The 17646-nt window shown below is 37.5% G+C and overlaps 1 protein-coding gene across 1 annotated transcript in view; it reads left to right on the forward strand.

Moving 5' to 3' along the window:
- Positions 1–1674: 1674 nt before the first annotated feature.
- Positions 1675–17646, forward strand: part of LOC140206233 (testicular spindle-associated protein SHCBP1L-like) — a 128828-nt gene continuing 112856 nt past the window's right edge. Inside the window, exon 1 of the mRNA XM_072274551.1 lies at positions 1675–1950. Coding sequence (XP_072130652.1) covers positions 1675–1950 — 276 coding nt within the window. The remainder of the gene's footprint in view (positions 1951–17646) is intronic.

A 17646-nucleotide genomic window follows, 5' to 3' on the forward strand; every position in this document is an offset into this window, starting at 1 on the left:
AATAGATGGCTTTGTGGCTAAGTTTGCTGACGATACGAAGATAGGTGGAGGGGCCGGTAGTGCTGAGGAAACGGAGAGTCTGCAGAGAGACTTGGATAGATTGGAAGAATGGGCAGAGAAGTGGCAAATGAAGTACAATGTTGGAAAGTGTATGGTTATGCACTTTGGCAGAAAAAATAAACGGGCAGACTATTATTTAAATAGGGAAAGAATTCAAAGTTCTGAGATGTAACGGGACTTGGGAGTCCTCGTACAGGATACCCTTAAAGTTAACCTCCAGGTTGAGTCAGTAGTGAAGGCGGCAAATGCAATGTTGGCATTCATTTCTAGAGGAATAGAGTATAGGAGCAGGGATGTGATGTTGAGGCTCTATAAGGTGCTGGTGAGACCTCACTTGGAGTACTGTGGGCAGTTTCGGTCTCCTTATTTAAGAAAGGATGTGCTGACGTTGGAGAGGGTACAGAGAAGATTCACTAGAATGATTCTGGGAATGAGAGGGTTAACATATGAGGAATGTTTGTCCACTCTTGGACTGTATTCCTTGGAGTTTAGAAGAATGAGGGGAGATCTCATAGAAACATTTCGCATGTTGAAAGGCATGGACAGAGTGGATGTGGCAAAGTTGTTTCCCATGATGGGGGAGTCTAGTACGAGAGGGCAAGACTTAAGGATTGAAGGGCGCCCATTCAGAACAGAAATGCTAAGAAATTTTTTTAGTCAGAGGTTGGTGAATCTATGGAATTGGTTGCCACAGGCAGCAGTGGAGGCCGAGTCATTGGGTGTATTTAAGGCAGAGATTGATAGGTATCTGAGTAGCCAGGACATCAAAGGTTATGGTGAGAAGATGGGGGAGTGGGACTAAATAGGAGATTGGATCAGCTCATGATAAAATGGCGGAGCAGACTCGATGGGCCGAATGGCCTACTTCTGCTCCTTTGTCTTATGGTCTTATGGAGATGCAACATGTAATGTCAACTCCTCCCTTCCCATCATCTAGGGACCCAAACAATCCTTCCAGGTGATACAGTGATTTGCTTGCACAACATAAAACTGATTAGTCAACAGAAAACAAAGTACACTGTTTCACATTCGTTCTCCACCCCAAAATAGGTAATTGCACTTTGAACTTATTTATAAAAGAATGGAACATGAAACTATACCAAAGAAGAACTTGTTTGTTTAAAATAGCCCCCGACAGGACCTTACAGATTATGTGATCATCCCGTCCTTGAGGGTAATCCTGGAAATCGGAGCGTGAACCGGGTACTACTCTGGATTCATGAGACAGCACAGTAAGGGTGGAAAGAAAACGAAATTCCAAAGGCACAACGCTTAGCAGCTGTCGCACGCAACACGCAGATTTTGCTGTAGCGTCTCATCGTCATTCGGGGTCCGAAGGCACCCCATCCACGAGACCGCGCGTTTGCCCACGTGCCTATTTAAATCAGGGCTCGCGCGCCCTCTGTGAGTCGGAAACCTCGCATGTTTTTATACTGTGGTGCATGTGTGTTGTTTTAGGTCAGCTTGTTGGCGACTGTCGATTATATAGTGCTCGCTTCAGCTGGGGTGGATTAGCTGGCCTTGTCTTCGAGCCCTTTGCTCTCTGGCTCGAGCTCGTGCCTCGTGCTCCTGTGGGCCGTTGGACAGTTCCAGAGCAACGGGCGAAACGCAGTCATGGCGTCGCACTCCTCCGAGAGGGAGATGGCCAGTGAGGCACAAGTAGACCAGGAGGCAGACGTTGAATTAGACGATAAAAGCAGAGGGGAAAGCAGTGGATCCACATTTGTCCGCCCGCTGACTTCATCTCCTCAGTCGGTTAAAGCAGCACAAGAGAAGTTGGAGGAAGTTGAAGGAGCGCGTGTTCTGCCGCCCGTTTACGTGTCGACCGCCAAATTCACCCCAGAGAGCAGGATGAACTTGTACTGCGATCAGATTTTAGTTTCTTATAAGGTACTAATATTTAAAGTAGCACAAAAAGGAATGGGAATTCATGTATCACTGTGACATTCAATTCCATGGCAAAGGAGGCAAACCATGTTTGCTGAATGAAACATGAAATATGTTTGCCCATCTCTGGTTGTAGGCCATGTCTCCATTTCAAGTGATTCTGATCCTGGAAGAATTATAATGCTTGGGTTTTTTTTTTGTTATATAAACAAGATAGAAAAGAGTAGCAAAGACATTTTGGCATGTTGTGTTAGCAGCTCTAACTTAATTTACCTATTATCTTTTACAATTACGTATTTTAAAACTCCATAACCTTGTGTCCTTTTTAATAGTCTTTGATATCTCAATAGGAATTATTGCAATTATACAACATAAAAAAACCTGTTAATTTAACTTTCTTCCAGTTGATACTGTTAGGACTGCCTTCTAGGCAGCATTTGCCATCTTGAGTATCTTTTCAATAATTCATCATGCTTTTTCTGTGAATTAATATCTTTTCTATACTGTATGTAAGAAGCCAATTGTTACAGAACCAATGACATAGATAAAATGACCAATGCAGAAATAGGCTATTCATGTTCCACTGAAATGTCATCCTTTCTCTCCTTACCTAATTGTTTCATTCCCTTTCCTTCAATTGTTTGTCCTGCAGACCGTCTCCCCACCTAAATGCATCTTTTCATTTCAAATACCCTCCCATGGTGAGTTGCACATTCTCACCACTCCTAACATTATTTTGAATTCTCATTCTTGGGAATGCTCTTACCTGAAGATCACTAGTTTTTTTTCTAACTCAGAAGCATAAATGATTTCTCTGCACTATATTAAATTGTTAATCATTTCATTTGATTAATTATCAGCCTTCTTCAGTGAAGGGTTCCTTAAGATTGTTACAGGCAGGGAGGTTATGGGGATATGCTCCCATGACTTACTAAATGCTCCCAGTGGTGTCCATCTCAAATAGCCTCTGACAACCAAATTCAGTTCCTAGTCTTCACATGTGGCTTAGCTACATATGCCTGAGGCAACCATTTCTACTAATGGGGGAAGTACAAAGTAAATTTATTATCAAAGTACATATATATCACCATATACAACCCTGAGATTCATTTTCTTGTAGGTATTACCGGTAAATACAAGGAGACACAATAGAATCATCACTGAACTGTTCCCACAACCTATACACTCACTTTCATGGACTCCATCTCATATTCTTCATATTTATTGCTTATTTATTATTAGTACTACCATTTCTTTCTGTATTTGTACAGTTTGTTGTTTTTTGTACATTGGTTGTATACCCATCCTTTCATTGATTCTATTATGTTTCTTGGATTTACTTGGCACCACAAGTCGCTGACCTAGTCATTTGTCAATAACTTAGCTGGGATTTTTGAAATTCGAGGTAAATAATTTCCACTAGATAACTCTTGCTGTTACCAAATCAAAATCAATAAGGTGGATTAAGCTATTGCTTTTCCTTTAAAATCTACACTCTCGTATCTTCTATTCAGATCTTCATTAGGTCCGTTCCTGTGAACTATTCATAACTCAGTTCACAAGTCGCAAGTGCACTGCAAACTGAGTTCCAGGCAGCAGAAGTCTACTCCCCCTTAATCAGGATTCCATTACTTTTAGACCGTAAGACATAGGAGCAGAATTAGGCCATTTGGCTTTTATCGAGTCTGCTCCGCCATTCTGTCATGGCTAATTGATTATCCCTCTCAACCTCATTCTGCTGTCTTCTCCCTGTAACCTTTGATGCCCTGACAAATCAAAAACCTATCAACCTCTGCTTTAAGTATACCCAATGACTTGGCCTCCACAGCTGTCTGTGGCAATGGATTCGTTAGATTCACTACCCTCTGGCTTAAGAAGTTCCTGCTCGATAAGATCCCCCTTCATTCTTCTAAACTACAGACAGTATAGGCTCAGAGCCATCCTATCAGCCTACCATGGTAGGATTTTCATACCATCAGTTAAACCGATTGGGTTTTCTTCAAATAATGTGTTCTCTTGTTGATCTGCCTCTCTATCAGAGGACTTTAGGTTCAGACCCAGGGAATAATTGTCAAACACAATTTACTTAAAATTACATATGATTTATTAGCAAGCTTGCGTCACTCAGTTGATCTACAGAGTTCCACGCATAGATCCCGGATATATGTCTGGGGTTGCTTGTTAAACATTCGTTATCACATACATACTCTGATGGTTACCAGGCATCCTTGATTAGTGTTTACACAAAGCAGCTTTGTCATGCACAAACACTCCTTTGTTCCCTGCATCTGCTCCACGGTTAGCGGATTAGTTATCGTGCAACATTAATAGACAAGCTGCAAATGTCAGTTAGGTGTTAACTGTTTTAATTCTGCATATAATTCCTCGCTCTCACTTTCCCTAAATGTATTATCTGTCTGCTAGTCCTCTAACACCAAACATTTCTCTGACATATCTGACTAGGGCTTTATCATCTTTGATTTATATCCACTTTAAAGTGCATTAATTTCTTCTCTCAAATATTGAATCTTTATTTAATTTTAATGTCAGCTTACTGCTGTATCAGTGCGTATTGTCCTGTCTATTACTTAATGGGTTTATGTCCATTCTAGCTTTTTATCAATATTTGTAAAATGTTTTTCCTTATGTTTGATAACTTAATTACATGGCTCTATGGCTTTTTCTTTACTCTCAGTTCTTTTTTTGTCTATTCATCTGATCTCAAAGATGTTTGATTTGCTCCATAAGTAAAATTGTCTGCATTCTGTAGAACATTGTTTTAAATATTTCAGATTGTTCAACAAAATTCTTTTTCAAGATCCTTGCCAACTTCTATTCTCAACCCATCAAAATCAGTTTTTCTCCAACGTATTAATTTGGTTCTCATCATAATTGTAAACTATTTTGCATATTGCCCAGCAGCTCTTCTCCTCACCTTAAATGTATCTATTCATTTCAGCCAACCTGTGATGGTGAATTTCACATTCTCATCATATTGGTAAAGCCGATCCTATGGGATTCCCTGCTAAATTTTTTGGGGGACTGTCTTGCAATGAAGACCTCCAGTTACATTCTGACCCTCTCAATATAGTAGTGGACACATTTGACAAAATATTGTTTGACATTTCTGTTTTCATCTGTTCTTATTTATTCCACATTATAAATAGATCAAGGAGCAATTGTCCTTTGATATTTTTATATGTTAGTTATAACAACATATAATTCAGAACTGTACCATTATTCTTTATCTTTTCACTTCAGATGCTTTGTAGTTGGAATCTATGATTATTCTATTTATTTTGTTTTTCACTAATTTGTCTGCATATTTGTTTCTCCATTTATAATCAAATATGAAGTGACGTATGTGACTTTTATTAAAGTTTATTTTAACTATGTTTTTGATTCTGTTTTTGTCTTCATTATAGCTGAGCCCCTTTTCTATTGTTTTTGATTTATTCCTAACGAGTATTACAATTCTGTCTTCTCCATTTCTCAATGTACCTTTTCTAAATTTAAAATTTTAAATATTTAGTTTTTGCATTCCTGATTATTCTAACACCATGTTTCTGTAATCATTGCTATATCTAATTTTACCATATGCATGACTATCTCCACTTCTGTTATAAATATTGTCTGCTAATAGTTTAACTCATTCTTAACATGATTTCCTCTCATTTTATATTTAATTATCCTATTAGATGAGTGTTCTTAACTCTATTTGTTCTTCTACAATAATTCTCCTCCCTAATATTTTTTCCATTGCTCTGCTTCTCTGTTTTGTTAGCATTCATTCTGAGAGGACTAGAATATTAAAGCAAGGATTTATGCTGAGGTTTTATAAGACATTGGTCAGACCACATTTGGGAGTAATGTGAGCAGATTTGTGCCCCTTATCTAAGAAAGGACATGGTGGCATTGGAGAGGGTCCAGAGGAGGTTTATGAGAATGATACGGGATTGAAAGGGTTGATGTCTGAGGAACATTTGTTGACCTTGGGACTGTATTCATTGGCGCTTAGAGGAATGAGGATGATATTGAAACCTAGTGAAAGCCCTAGTTATAATGGACATGGAGAGAATGTTACCTATAGTAGGAAAGTTGAGGAACAGAAGGCACAATCTCAGAATACAAGGATTTCCCTTTAGAACAGAGATGAAGAGAAATTTCTGTAGCCAGAGAGTAGTGACTGTGTGGAATTCATTGCCACAGATGGCTGTGCAGCCAAGTCATTCAGTATATTTAAAGTGGTGGATGATAGGCTTCTGATTAGTAAGGATGTCAAAGGTTATGGGCAGAGGACAGGAGAATGGGGATGAGAGGAATGATAAATCTGCCAGGATGGAACAGCAGAGCAGAATTGATGGGCTGAATGGCCTGATTATGTTCCTCCATCTAATGGTCTATGCCTCTTTGTGTACCATGATGTTTTTAAACTCATGGAACTTCTCTTTCCAAAGCTGTTTTTAAATACTTGAATTATCCCGCACCTATTCCACACTCTCTTAACTCAAATAATCTTTCTTTCCTGTTTTCGAACTTGTAAAACTCCTCTCCCATGTTGTTTTTAAACACTTGGAACCTCTCTTGCTCATGGTATTTTTTAATTCAAGTGGCCTCTTTATTTCACGATGTTTTTAAATGCCGAGAGCCTCTTTCTCTCCTGTTGTTTTTGATTTTATAATCAATATCTCTGTGTATACATCCTGAATCTTATTTGCCTACTGCAAATTTATCACCAGCATTAGAACCTACACCTTCCATATTGTTAAGATGTTTACTATTTAATAATATTTATCATTGTTCTTTTCCCCAATATACAAAACTTGTAATTTCTGCATTGAACTGCATCTTCCAGAACCCTTCATTGTAAATTTCATCTATAAAGCTGCTCTGGCCTCTCAGCTGACATAACTCTTCTTGCAGTCTGTGCTCTTGCATTCAATCACTCAGTCTACATTCTTCCGCAATGTACTTTATACTTTATTGTCGCCAAACAATTGGTACTAGAACGTACAATCATCACAGCGATATTTGGTTCTGTACTTCCCACTCCCTAGATTACAAATATTAAATGTTAAAATTAGTAAATATTAAACATTTAAATTATAAATCATAAATAGAGAATTGGGAAGTAAGGTAGTGCAAAAAAACTGAGAGGCAGGTCCAGATATTTGGAGGGTACAGCCCAGATCCGGGTCAGGATCCGTTCAGCAGTCTTATCACAGTTGGAAAGAAGCTGTTCCCAAATCTGGCCATACGAGTCTTCAAGCTCCTGAGCCTTCTCCTGGAGGAAAGAGGGACGAAAAGTGTGTTGGCTGGGTGGGTGGTGTCCTTGATTATCCTGGCAGCACTGCTCCGACAGCATGCGGTGTAAAGTGAGTCCAAGGACGGAAGATTGGTTTGTGTGATGTGCTGCGCCGTGTTCATGATCTTCTGCAGCTTCTTTCGCTCTTGGACAGGACAACTTCCATACCAGATTGTGATACACCCTAGGAGAATGCTTTCTACGGTGCATCTATAAAAATTAGTGAGGGTTTTAGGGGACAGGCCAAATTTCCTCTAAATTTGTTCCGAACCAGTGTTCCTCTAACTTTGCAATATCTCATTCTTTCTCATCATCGTCAGGATACAATATAGTTCCTTTTGTTCCTATGTCCTAATTAAAGAAACCAAAACAAGGGTCCCTGCATGTAAATTCAGGGGACATTAAAAGAAGGCAAATGAACTTGCTTTTTGCAATGAATACTCTTTATTGATATTCATAGATTTGATCTTCCTCTGCAAAGTCTAGCCTGGTACAACTGAAACAAGGTAGATTTCCCAGCAAAGTTGCTGGGTTTTTGCTGCTAATATGTACTTGGTTGCTGATTTCCATAAGGAGTACCATGTCAGAACACAAATGAGAAATTTCCAGTGAAGAAGATCAGTAAGTTTGAACTGGGTGCAACTTAGTTGTGATTTCCCAAAATTTGTTAACTTGCAAATAATGAAGTGATTGATGTGTAAGTGTTCCCTTGGAGGAGAACATTGCAATGCTTAAAGAAGTATCTTGCACAACAGAATTTTGGGACCTGGACTGCTAGGGTGCAAAGGAATTAGATTGGCAGCATTTGTTATCTGTGTTGAGGAAATCCTTCTGAAAGCAACATGTAGAAGGACCTACTGGAGAATATTTGATTTCCTCTTAAGAATTGAGGCTGGGCAAGTGGCTGCTGTGTTAGTGGGGGAGTACTTTGGGACTAGTAACCACAATTTTATTAATTTTAAGCATTTGTGGAAAGAGAACTGGTCTACAAGTTAATGTCCTAAATTGGAGGAAGGCTAATTTTGATGGTATTAGACAGGAAATTAAAAGGATTGATTGTAAGAGACTGTTAGGAGGAAAAGGGACCTCTGGCATGTGGGATGTTTTTAAAAGTGAGATGGGGATAATTCAAATGAAGGGCAAGGCTGGCAAGATTAAGGAAACTTGAGCTTTGTTCAAGTAAAGAGGAGGCACAAAGCTTCATACGATGCAGAAATAGGCCCCTCAGCCCAACTGATCTACACTGAAAGGTGTCTATTCTAACTAGGCTCATTCATCTAGGTTTGGTCCATATCCTTGCAAACCTTTCTTATCCATGTACTTGTCTTAATTATCTTGCAAAGGTTGTTATTGTACCTTCCTCAACCACTTCCTCTGCAGATTATTCTATATACATATCACTTTCCGTATAAAAAAAAAAAAGTGTTGCCCCTTAGATTCGTACTAACTCTTTCCCCAACTCTGATTTTAAAAAAAATGACTGTATTTAACCTATTTATTGTCCTCTTGATTTTATATACCTCTACAAGATCACCTCCCAGTCTCCCGGACCTCAAGATAATCACTCCTACCTTGTCCAACCTCTCTCTATAACTCTCCTGAGTCTTGGCAACATCATTATAAATCTTTTCTGTGCTCTTTCTAGCTTAATAACATCTTGTCTATAGCTGGGTGACCAAAATTGAACACAATACTTGGGCATATGTCAGGTATAGGCAGCTTGGATCAGGTGAGTTGTTTTGAATTATAGGAGTATACTTGAGAAGAAACATAGAAGGGCAAAAAGGGAACATGAGGTATCCCTGGTAGATAAGGTATGGGAAAACCCTGAATGATTCTATAAGTATTTTAAGAGCAAATTGTAGCTGGGGAGAGAGTAAGTTCCCTTAAGGATTAATGTGGTCATCTATGTGTGGAGCCAAGGGATATGGGCGAGGTCTTAAATGAATAATTTTTTTCTGTATTTACTGTGGAGAAGGACATGGAAACTAGTGATTTCAAAGAAGAGAGCAGTGATGTCTTGAAACAAACCATTATAGAAGAAGTGTTGGCAGTCTTGTGTACAAATGTAGTTAAATCCCTAGGCTCTGACCAGGTGTAATCTATGATTCTGTGGGAAGTAAAGGAAGAAATTGGTGTGACCTTTGCAGATTCTTATATCTTTGTACCAGGAGACATGAAAGTGACTAATGTTGTGACTTTACTTCAAACAAGAGAACCACAGTACGGTATGCCTAACGTTAGTGGTAGAAAAACTACTGAAAGGGATTCTGACAGATAGGATCTATCTACACTTGCAATAACTATTTTGAAATGGTATGGTTTTGTCTGTGGGAAATCATGACTTTCAAAATTGATCAATTTTTTTTTTAAAAGGTGACTGAAATGATTAACAAGGGCAGAATGGATTAGGTATAGGTGGTAGAAGACCATAAGACAAATGAGCAGAATTAAGCTATTCAGCCCATCGAGTCTGCTCCGCAATTCCATCGTGGCTGATCCCAGATTCCACTCAATCCCACACACCTGCCTTCTTGCCATATCATTCGATGTCCTGACTAATCAGGAAACTATCAACTCTCGCTTCATATATACCCACGGACTTGGCATCTACTGCAGTCTGTGACAGATCATACCACAGATTCGCTACTCTCTGGCTAAAAAAAAAACCTCCTTAGCTCTGTTCTAAAAGGTTGCCCCTCAATTTAGAGGCTGTGCCCTCTAGTTCTGGATACCCCCACCATAGGAAAAATCCTCCCGACACCCACCATATCCAGTCCTTTCAACTTTCGGTAGGTTTCAGTGAGATCCCCCCCACATTATTCTAAATTCCAGTGAGTACAGGCCCAAAACTGCCACATGGTCCTTATATGCAAACCCCTTCATTCCTGGAATCATCCTTGTGAACCTCCTCTGGGCTCTTATATGACAACACGTCCCTTTTGAGATCTGGGGTCCAAAACTGTTGGCAGTAGTCCAAGTGCGGCCTGACTAATGTCTTATAGAGCCTGCTGGGGGGCGTCACTTGATGACGTGGGGTTGAGACGTGTAAATCCAGCTCTCCCGCAGCAAATCAGTAAAGTACCGTTTAGATAAAACAAAGTTGGTAAATATTTTCTCAAAACTATTTATAAACTTTGTAAGACTACTTTACGATATGCCTCCTAAACTGCAACAAAAGAAGTCTGCTGTTGCGAAGCAGCTGCGATACGGGAAGAAAAAAGGGCCTACTGCAACGATGGAGCCTCGGACTCAGGTTGGATCTCCTTCGGTAGAACAGGGAGCAATGGCGGTGGCAACGGTTTCTCCGAAGAAGACACCGGAAATGCGCATGCGCAAATCGACACAACGCAAACTACAAGAACTGACACCCACTGCAATTGAAAATGACTCAGAGTCAGAATTGGACTCTGCAGAGAACACAGGTGAAGAAGAGGAGGAAGAATTGGAAGCGAGTGGAAGTAAAGGAGATGATAGAGACATAAGAGAGGCTCTATTGCAATCAATGGCTGAATTAAGAAAAGTAAGAGAAGAGCTTAGAGATACGAAGAGGTGCTATAATAAAGATGGAAAGACAGGACAAAATGGAAAAGAGGCTTCAGAAGATGGAAAGAGAAATGGGGCTTATGAATGATAGAGTGGAAAAAAAACAGAAAATGATTTGCTTGTTTGGAACTCGGAAAGAAACCGACTCTTGGAGAAAGTGGATATGTTGGAAAATTTCAGTAGACGTAATAACATTAAAATTGTTGGTCTTACAGAAGGTATGGAGGGAGAAAAGCGAATAGAATTTTTTCAAAGATGGATCCCGAATGTTTTGCAAATGGGAGAGGAGGCTCGACCAATTGAAATTGAGCGGGCACATAGAGCTCTAAGACCAAAACCAAAAGATGACCAATATCCACGATCGATTTTAATAAAATTCTTAAGATTTCAAGACAAGGAAAGGATTCTACAGGCAGCTGCTCGAGCTGCCAAAGATAGAAAAGGGCCATTGATAATTAAAGGGAACAAAGTTTTTTTCTACCCTGATATAAGTTACGAATTTTTGAAGAAAAGGAAGAAGTTTAATCCAGTGGAAAAAAAACGTATGGGATCATGGTTATCAACTTATACTGCGTTATCCTGCAACTTTGAAGATTTTTTTGCCTGGTGGAGAAAAAAGATTTTTTGATGACTACCAGAAAGCAGAGCAGTTTGTGCAAGATTTTCTGAATATTCACCAGATACAAGAACAAACTCAGGAGAGAGAGATAGATTGAAGATGAAGATTGGGTTAGAGAATGGACTTGTTGGATTTTTGAAGCTGGATGAATGTATAAATATATTATTAATTATATGAGCGGGGTAAGAAAGGTTAAAACTGGAGGAATATTAGTTGGGAATAGTAATACTAATTTTGTCATATATATATATATATATATATATATCTTGTTGCAGGGGAGCTGGAAGAAGCACTGATCGATTGCTACGTTAATCATGTATGCAGGCGTGGCTTTTGCCGCGACCCGTAAAATGGAGGGGGGTAGTGTTGTGTATCTTTTCATTCACAACATTAGTGGGGGGGTATTTTGTTTTTTCTTTTTTATTCTATCTTTTTTTCTTTTTGCCTGGAAGGTTGGGAGGGGAACACATAGCAACATGGTGAAGTTTAAAGAAATTCCCCAAGGAACTATGAGAGTTGAGAAGATAAGTAATGTTTTAGATTGGAGTAACTTTGTTAAGAATAATGACTAATTTATTGAATTTTTTGAGTTTTAATGTTAATGGGCTTAATGGACCAGTGAAAAGAAAAAGAATCTTAACATATATTAAAAAAATGAAGATAGATTTAGCTTTTTTACAGGAAACGCACCTAACAGAAATAGAACATCAGAAACTAAAGAGAGATTGGGTGGGTGGTGTTGTTGCGGCTTCATTTAATTCAAAAGCGAGGGGAGTAGCAATTTTGATCAATAAAACGTTACCAATTAGAATACAAAATGTAATAACTGATTCTGCGGGGAGATATGTGATTATACATTGTCAACTTTTTTCCGAACTATGGACTTTTATGAATATTTATGCACCAAATGAAAATGATGCAAAATTCATACAAGAAGCTTTTTTGAATTTGGCGGATGCACATGAAAAAATATTACTTGGAGGAGACTTTAATTTTTGCTTAGACCCAGTCTTGGATAGAGCAACCAAGGCTGTTATAAAATCGAAGGTAGTAAATTTAACTTTATCATTGATGAAAGATTTAAATTTGATTGATATATGGAGAAAAATCAATCCTAAAGAAAGAAACTATTCGTTCTATTCCCATAGACATAAAACTTACTCAAGGATGGATTTTTTTTCTATTATCAATGCATATTCAACACAGTGAAAAATGTGGAATATAAAGCAAGAATATTATCAGATCATTCTCCTTTGTTAATGACAATAATAATGGCTGACAAGGAAGAAGTGGCTTATAGATGGAGATTTAATTCAACATTATTAAGGCATCAGGATTTTTGTGATTTTATGAAAAAGCAGATTCAATTTATTTTGGATACAAATTTTCATTCAGTGGAGGATAAATTTATATTATGGGATGCGATGAAAACATATCTTAGGGGCCAGATAATAAGCTATACGTCTAAAATTAAGAAAGAATATATGGCAGAACTAGATCAATTGGAAAAAGAGATTACAAGAATAGAAAAAGAATCTCAAAGATATGTCAGAAGAAAAACGAAGACAACTTTTCAATAAGAAGTTACAATATAATACGCTTCAGACATATAGAACGGAAAAAGCAATTATAAGAACTAAACAAAGGTATTATGAGTTAGGTGAGAGAGCACATAAAATTCTTGCCTGGCAGTTGAAAACAGAACAAGCTTCCAAAACAATAAATGCAATTAGAACAAGGGCAAATAAAATATCTTATAAACCTCTTGAAATAAATGAAACCTTTAAAAATTTTTATTCTGAATTATATCAATCAGAATCCCAAAATGATGTTAATGAGATAAAGGTTTTTATCACAAGTTTCTCTTCCAAAATTGAATTTGGAAGAACAGAGGGGATTAGATATGCCTTTTACATTAAAAGAAGTTGAAGAAGCTTTAGGATCACTCCAAAGTAATAAATCTCCAGGAGAAGATAGTTTTCCTCCTGAATTTTATAAAAAATTTAAAGATTTATTATTTCCTCTTTTTATGGAACTAATACGTCAAGCAGAAAAAATACATAAACTTCCAGAATCTTTTTCAACAGCGATTGTAATAGTATTGCCAAAAAAGGACAGAGATCCTATGAAACCAACATCATACAGGCCTATTTCTTTATTGAATACGGATTATAAAATAATAGCAAAAATTTTATCGAATAGATTATCTAAATATTTACCAAAATTAATACATATGGATCAAACAGGATTTATTAAAAATAGACAATTGGCAGATAATGTAACTCGGCTACTCAGTATAATTCATTTGGCACAAAAAAGGGATGAGAAGAGTATAGTAGTAACTTTGGATGCAGAAAAAACATTTGATAGATTAGAATGGGATTTTTTATTTAAAGTATTAGAAAAATATGGGTTAGGAACATCTTTTTTAATCCAATTTATAACTTTAAATTCTAACCCTAAAGCTAAAGTAGTGACAAACTCTCAAATTTCAACACCATTCCAGTAAAAAAGGTCAACTAGACAAGGTTGTCCACTATCACCTGCTTTATTTGTATTGGTGATAGAGCCATTAGCAGAAATAATTAGAATTGATCCAGATATTATGGGTTTTAGAATTAACCAAGAGGAATATAAAATTAATCTTTTTGCCAATGATGTTTTGATATATTTAACAAACCCACAACATTCGTTACATAAATTATCTTCTAGATTGGATGAATATGGGAAGGTATCAGGTTACAAAATAAACTGGGATAAAAGTGAAATTTTACCTCTTACTAAAGGAGATTATAGTCAATGTCGATTAGTAACCCAATTTAGATGGCCGGTAAATGCTATAAAGTATTTAGGTATAAGACTTGATAATGATGTAAAGAATTTATATAAATTTAATTATTTGCCACTGTTGAAAAAAATTCAAGAAGATCTTGACAAGTGGATGATACTACCAATAACATTAGTAGGTAGAGTCAATGTTGTAAAAATGAATATATTTCCTAGATTACAGTATTTGTTTCAAACATTACCAATACAATTGCCACAGAAATTTTTTCAAGAGTTAAATAAATGTGTGAGAAAATTTCTTTGGAAAGGTAAAATGTCAAGAATACCATTGGAAAAACTGACATGTAAATTTGGGTTAAGAGGATTACAACTTCCAAACTTTAAAAATTACTATAAAGCAAATCAACTTAGATTTATTGCATCTTTTTTCGATGATCAAAAACCAGCATGGATTAAAATAGAACTAGACAAGATAGGAGAAAATAAACCTGAAGATTTTATATATAAATGGGAATCTAAATGGATACGGGAAAAGAAAGAATCTCCTATATTAACACATTTGATTGATCTATGGAATAAGATAAATATTGATAAGGAAGCACAGAAATCTCTATTAGCAAGGAGACCTTTGTTCCAAAACAGACTTATTCCTTTTACAATGGATAATTAACTTTTATATAACTGGTACCAAAAAGGGGTTAAATTTATAGGAGACTGTTTTGAGCGAGGTATATTGATGTCATTTGAACAATTAAAGGATAAATATAAAATATCTAATAATACTTTCTTTTGTTACTTTCAATTAAGGGCTTACTTAATAGGTAAGCTGGGTCAAACAATGTTTTTGCCAAAGCCTAATGAAATTGAAATTTTAATTAAAAAAGGGAAAATTAAAAAATTTATTTCTTGTATGTATAATTTGATTCAAGAAAAGACAATTAAACAAGGAATCCATAAGTCAAAGCAAAAATGGGAAACAGATCTGAATATTAATATTGATGAAACAAATTGGTCAAGACTTTGTCTTGACAGTATGACAAATACAATAAATTTTCGACTTAGATTAGTACAATATAATTTTTTACACCAATTATATATTACACCACAAAAAATAAATAGATTAAATTCAAATCTATCTGATAAATGTTTTCGGTGTAATCAAGAAATTGGTACTTTTTTACATTCTACTTGGTCTTGTTTTAAAATTCAACCCTTTTGGATAAATGTAAGAGTCTTATTGGAACAAATTACTGGAATTCAATTTCCACATAACCCTGTATTATTTCTATTAGGTGATATTGAAGGGATAAAACTGAAACTTAAATTGAATAAATATCAGAAAGAATTTATAAAAATTGCATTGGCAGTAGCTAAGAAGACTATAGCAGTTACTTGGAAATCTGATTTGTATTTAAGTATGGATCGTTGGAATAATGAAATGGCTAGTTCTATTCCACTTGAAAAAATTACTTATAATTTAAGAGATAAATATGTAACATTTTGGAATATTTGGCACCCTTATTTACAAAAGATAGGATGGCATATTTAAGTGCTCCGATAAAGATTTTGGTTACTTGGGGAAAGTAACGAATAATTATACCAAATTTATTTTGAATCCCATGGAGCATGTGGAAACCTTCCAATAACCAGGCGGTTCTTTTCTTTTTTTTCTCTTTCTTTCTTTTTAGGTAGGACTATATATGGAGGGGGGGGGTAGATTTTATCTTTTCATGTATTCTTTTTGAAAATTTAATAAAAAATTATATTAAAAAAAAACTAATGTCTTATAGAGCCTCAGTATTATCTCTTTGTTTTTATATTCTATTCCCTTTGAAATAAATGTCAACATTGCATTTGCCTTCTGAGGTAACATGAGAATGCAAGTAGTATGAGTTGGACAATCCACACCAGTGGTGCATGAAAAGATCTACTTTTTAATCAGGGTGGCAAATGAGATTTCAAAAGCGGAGTTTAATAGCATTTTTACTGATTTGAGGAGTGACCAATCAGCAAAAGGGATTCTTTAGAAAGAGCCAATAAGAATAATTCAAGTGCAAGCAGAGTTGCGATCTTGTGAGTTTGCTAGTCTTTAGAGTGGCTTTGGCTCATCAGACTTAAGTGAGATCAGGCTTGGATGAGGTACGTTGTCTTTTAAGTTACTCTTGTCTGAATTCTTATTTGTTCATTCCTCATCTATTAGTGCATAGTTTAGTGAGAATGGCTCCAAGGACAGTATTTTGTACTGGATGTGGGAAGTCCAGGAGACTGGAGGTTTCCTGGATAAACACATGCACCAGGTGTACTGAGCTAATGTAATAAGGAACTGGAGCTGCAGCTCAATGACTTCGACTCATACGAGAGAATGAGGAGGTGATAGACAGGAGCCACACTGAAGTAGTCACCTGTAGGTTGCAGGAGACAGGTAACTGGGTGACTGTCAGGAGAAGGAGGGAAATGCACAGCCAGTCCAGAGTACACCTGCTGCCACTCCCCTTAATAATAAGTATATAACTTTAGATACTATTGAGGGAGATGACTTACTGAGGGGAGCCACAGTGACTGGGCCTCTGGCACTGAGTGTGGTGCTGTGGCTCAGAAGCACAGATAAGTGAAGAGACTGCAGTGTTGATAGGAGATTCTTTAGTCAGAGGAACAGAGACGAGGTTCTGTGGGCACAATAGAGACACCTATTGGTATGTCTAGTGTCCCTGTGAGACAAGCCAGGGAGAAACTATTGGAAAAGGGGGGAAAGATGACCGCTGAGTCATTCAATTTCGGGGACTCTCCAGTTCTTGCTGGTTGGAAGAGGCGGTTGGTAGAGAAGATGTTGAAGCTGGAAGGTGTCTTTTCCACTGACGAGTTTGATATGGGTTGTTCCAAGAACAGGGGTCACACTATCCGGGCGACTGGGGATACCTCGTTCAGAGAAATGTTGCGGCAACTGGCCCTGCAGAGGTGGAGGACGTTCGGCAGTATTTGTCTAAGTTGAAGGAAGCTGGGATCATCACCGAGTCCTGAGGCGCCTATGCGTCCCCAATAATAGTGGCCCGAAAGAAGGATGGGAAAGTACAGATCTGTGTGGACTATAGGACTCTGAACAGGTGCATGGTCTCTGACTGGTATACTGCCCCAAGGATTGAAGACGCGCTGGCCTGCCTGAGTGGTGCGTAGTGGTTCAGTGTGCTGGACTTGAGTGGATATTTCTAGATCCCCATGAGTAAGGCTGACAAAGAGAAAACGGCATTTATATGTCCTCGGGGGTTTTTCCAGTTCGAAAGGATGTCCCAAGGGCATCTCGGGAGCTCCTGCAACCTTCCAGCGAGTTATGGAGAAAACAGTGGGGGCTATGAACTTGCTTGAGGTATTGGTATACCTGGATGACCTCATAGTATTTGGATCCACCTTGGAAGAACATGAAGCGAGGCTGCTGAAGGTGCTGGGC

This window comes from Mobula birostris, chromosome 12, assembly GCF_030028105.1.
Source record: "Mobula birostris isolate sMobBir1 chromosome 12, sMobBir1.hap1, whole genome shotgun sequence".
NCBI classification, from domain to species: domain Eukaryota; kingdom Metazoa; phylum Chordata; class Chondrichthyes; order Myliobatiformes; family Myliobatidae; genus Mobula; species Mobula birostris.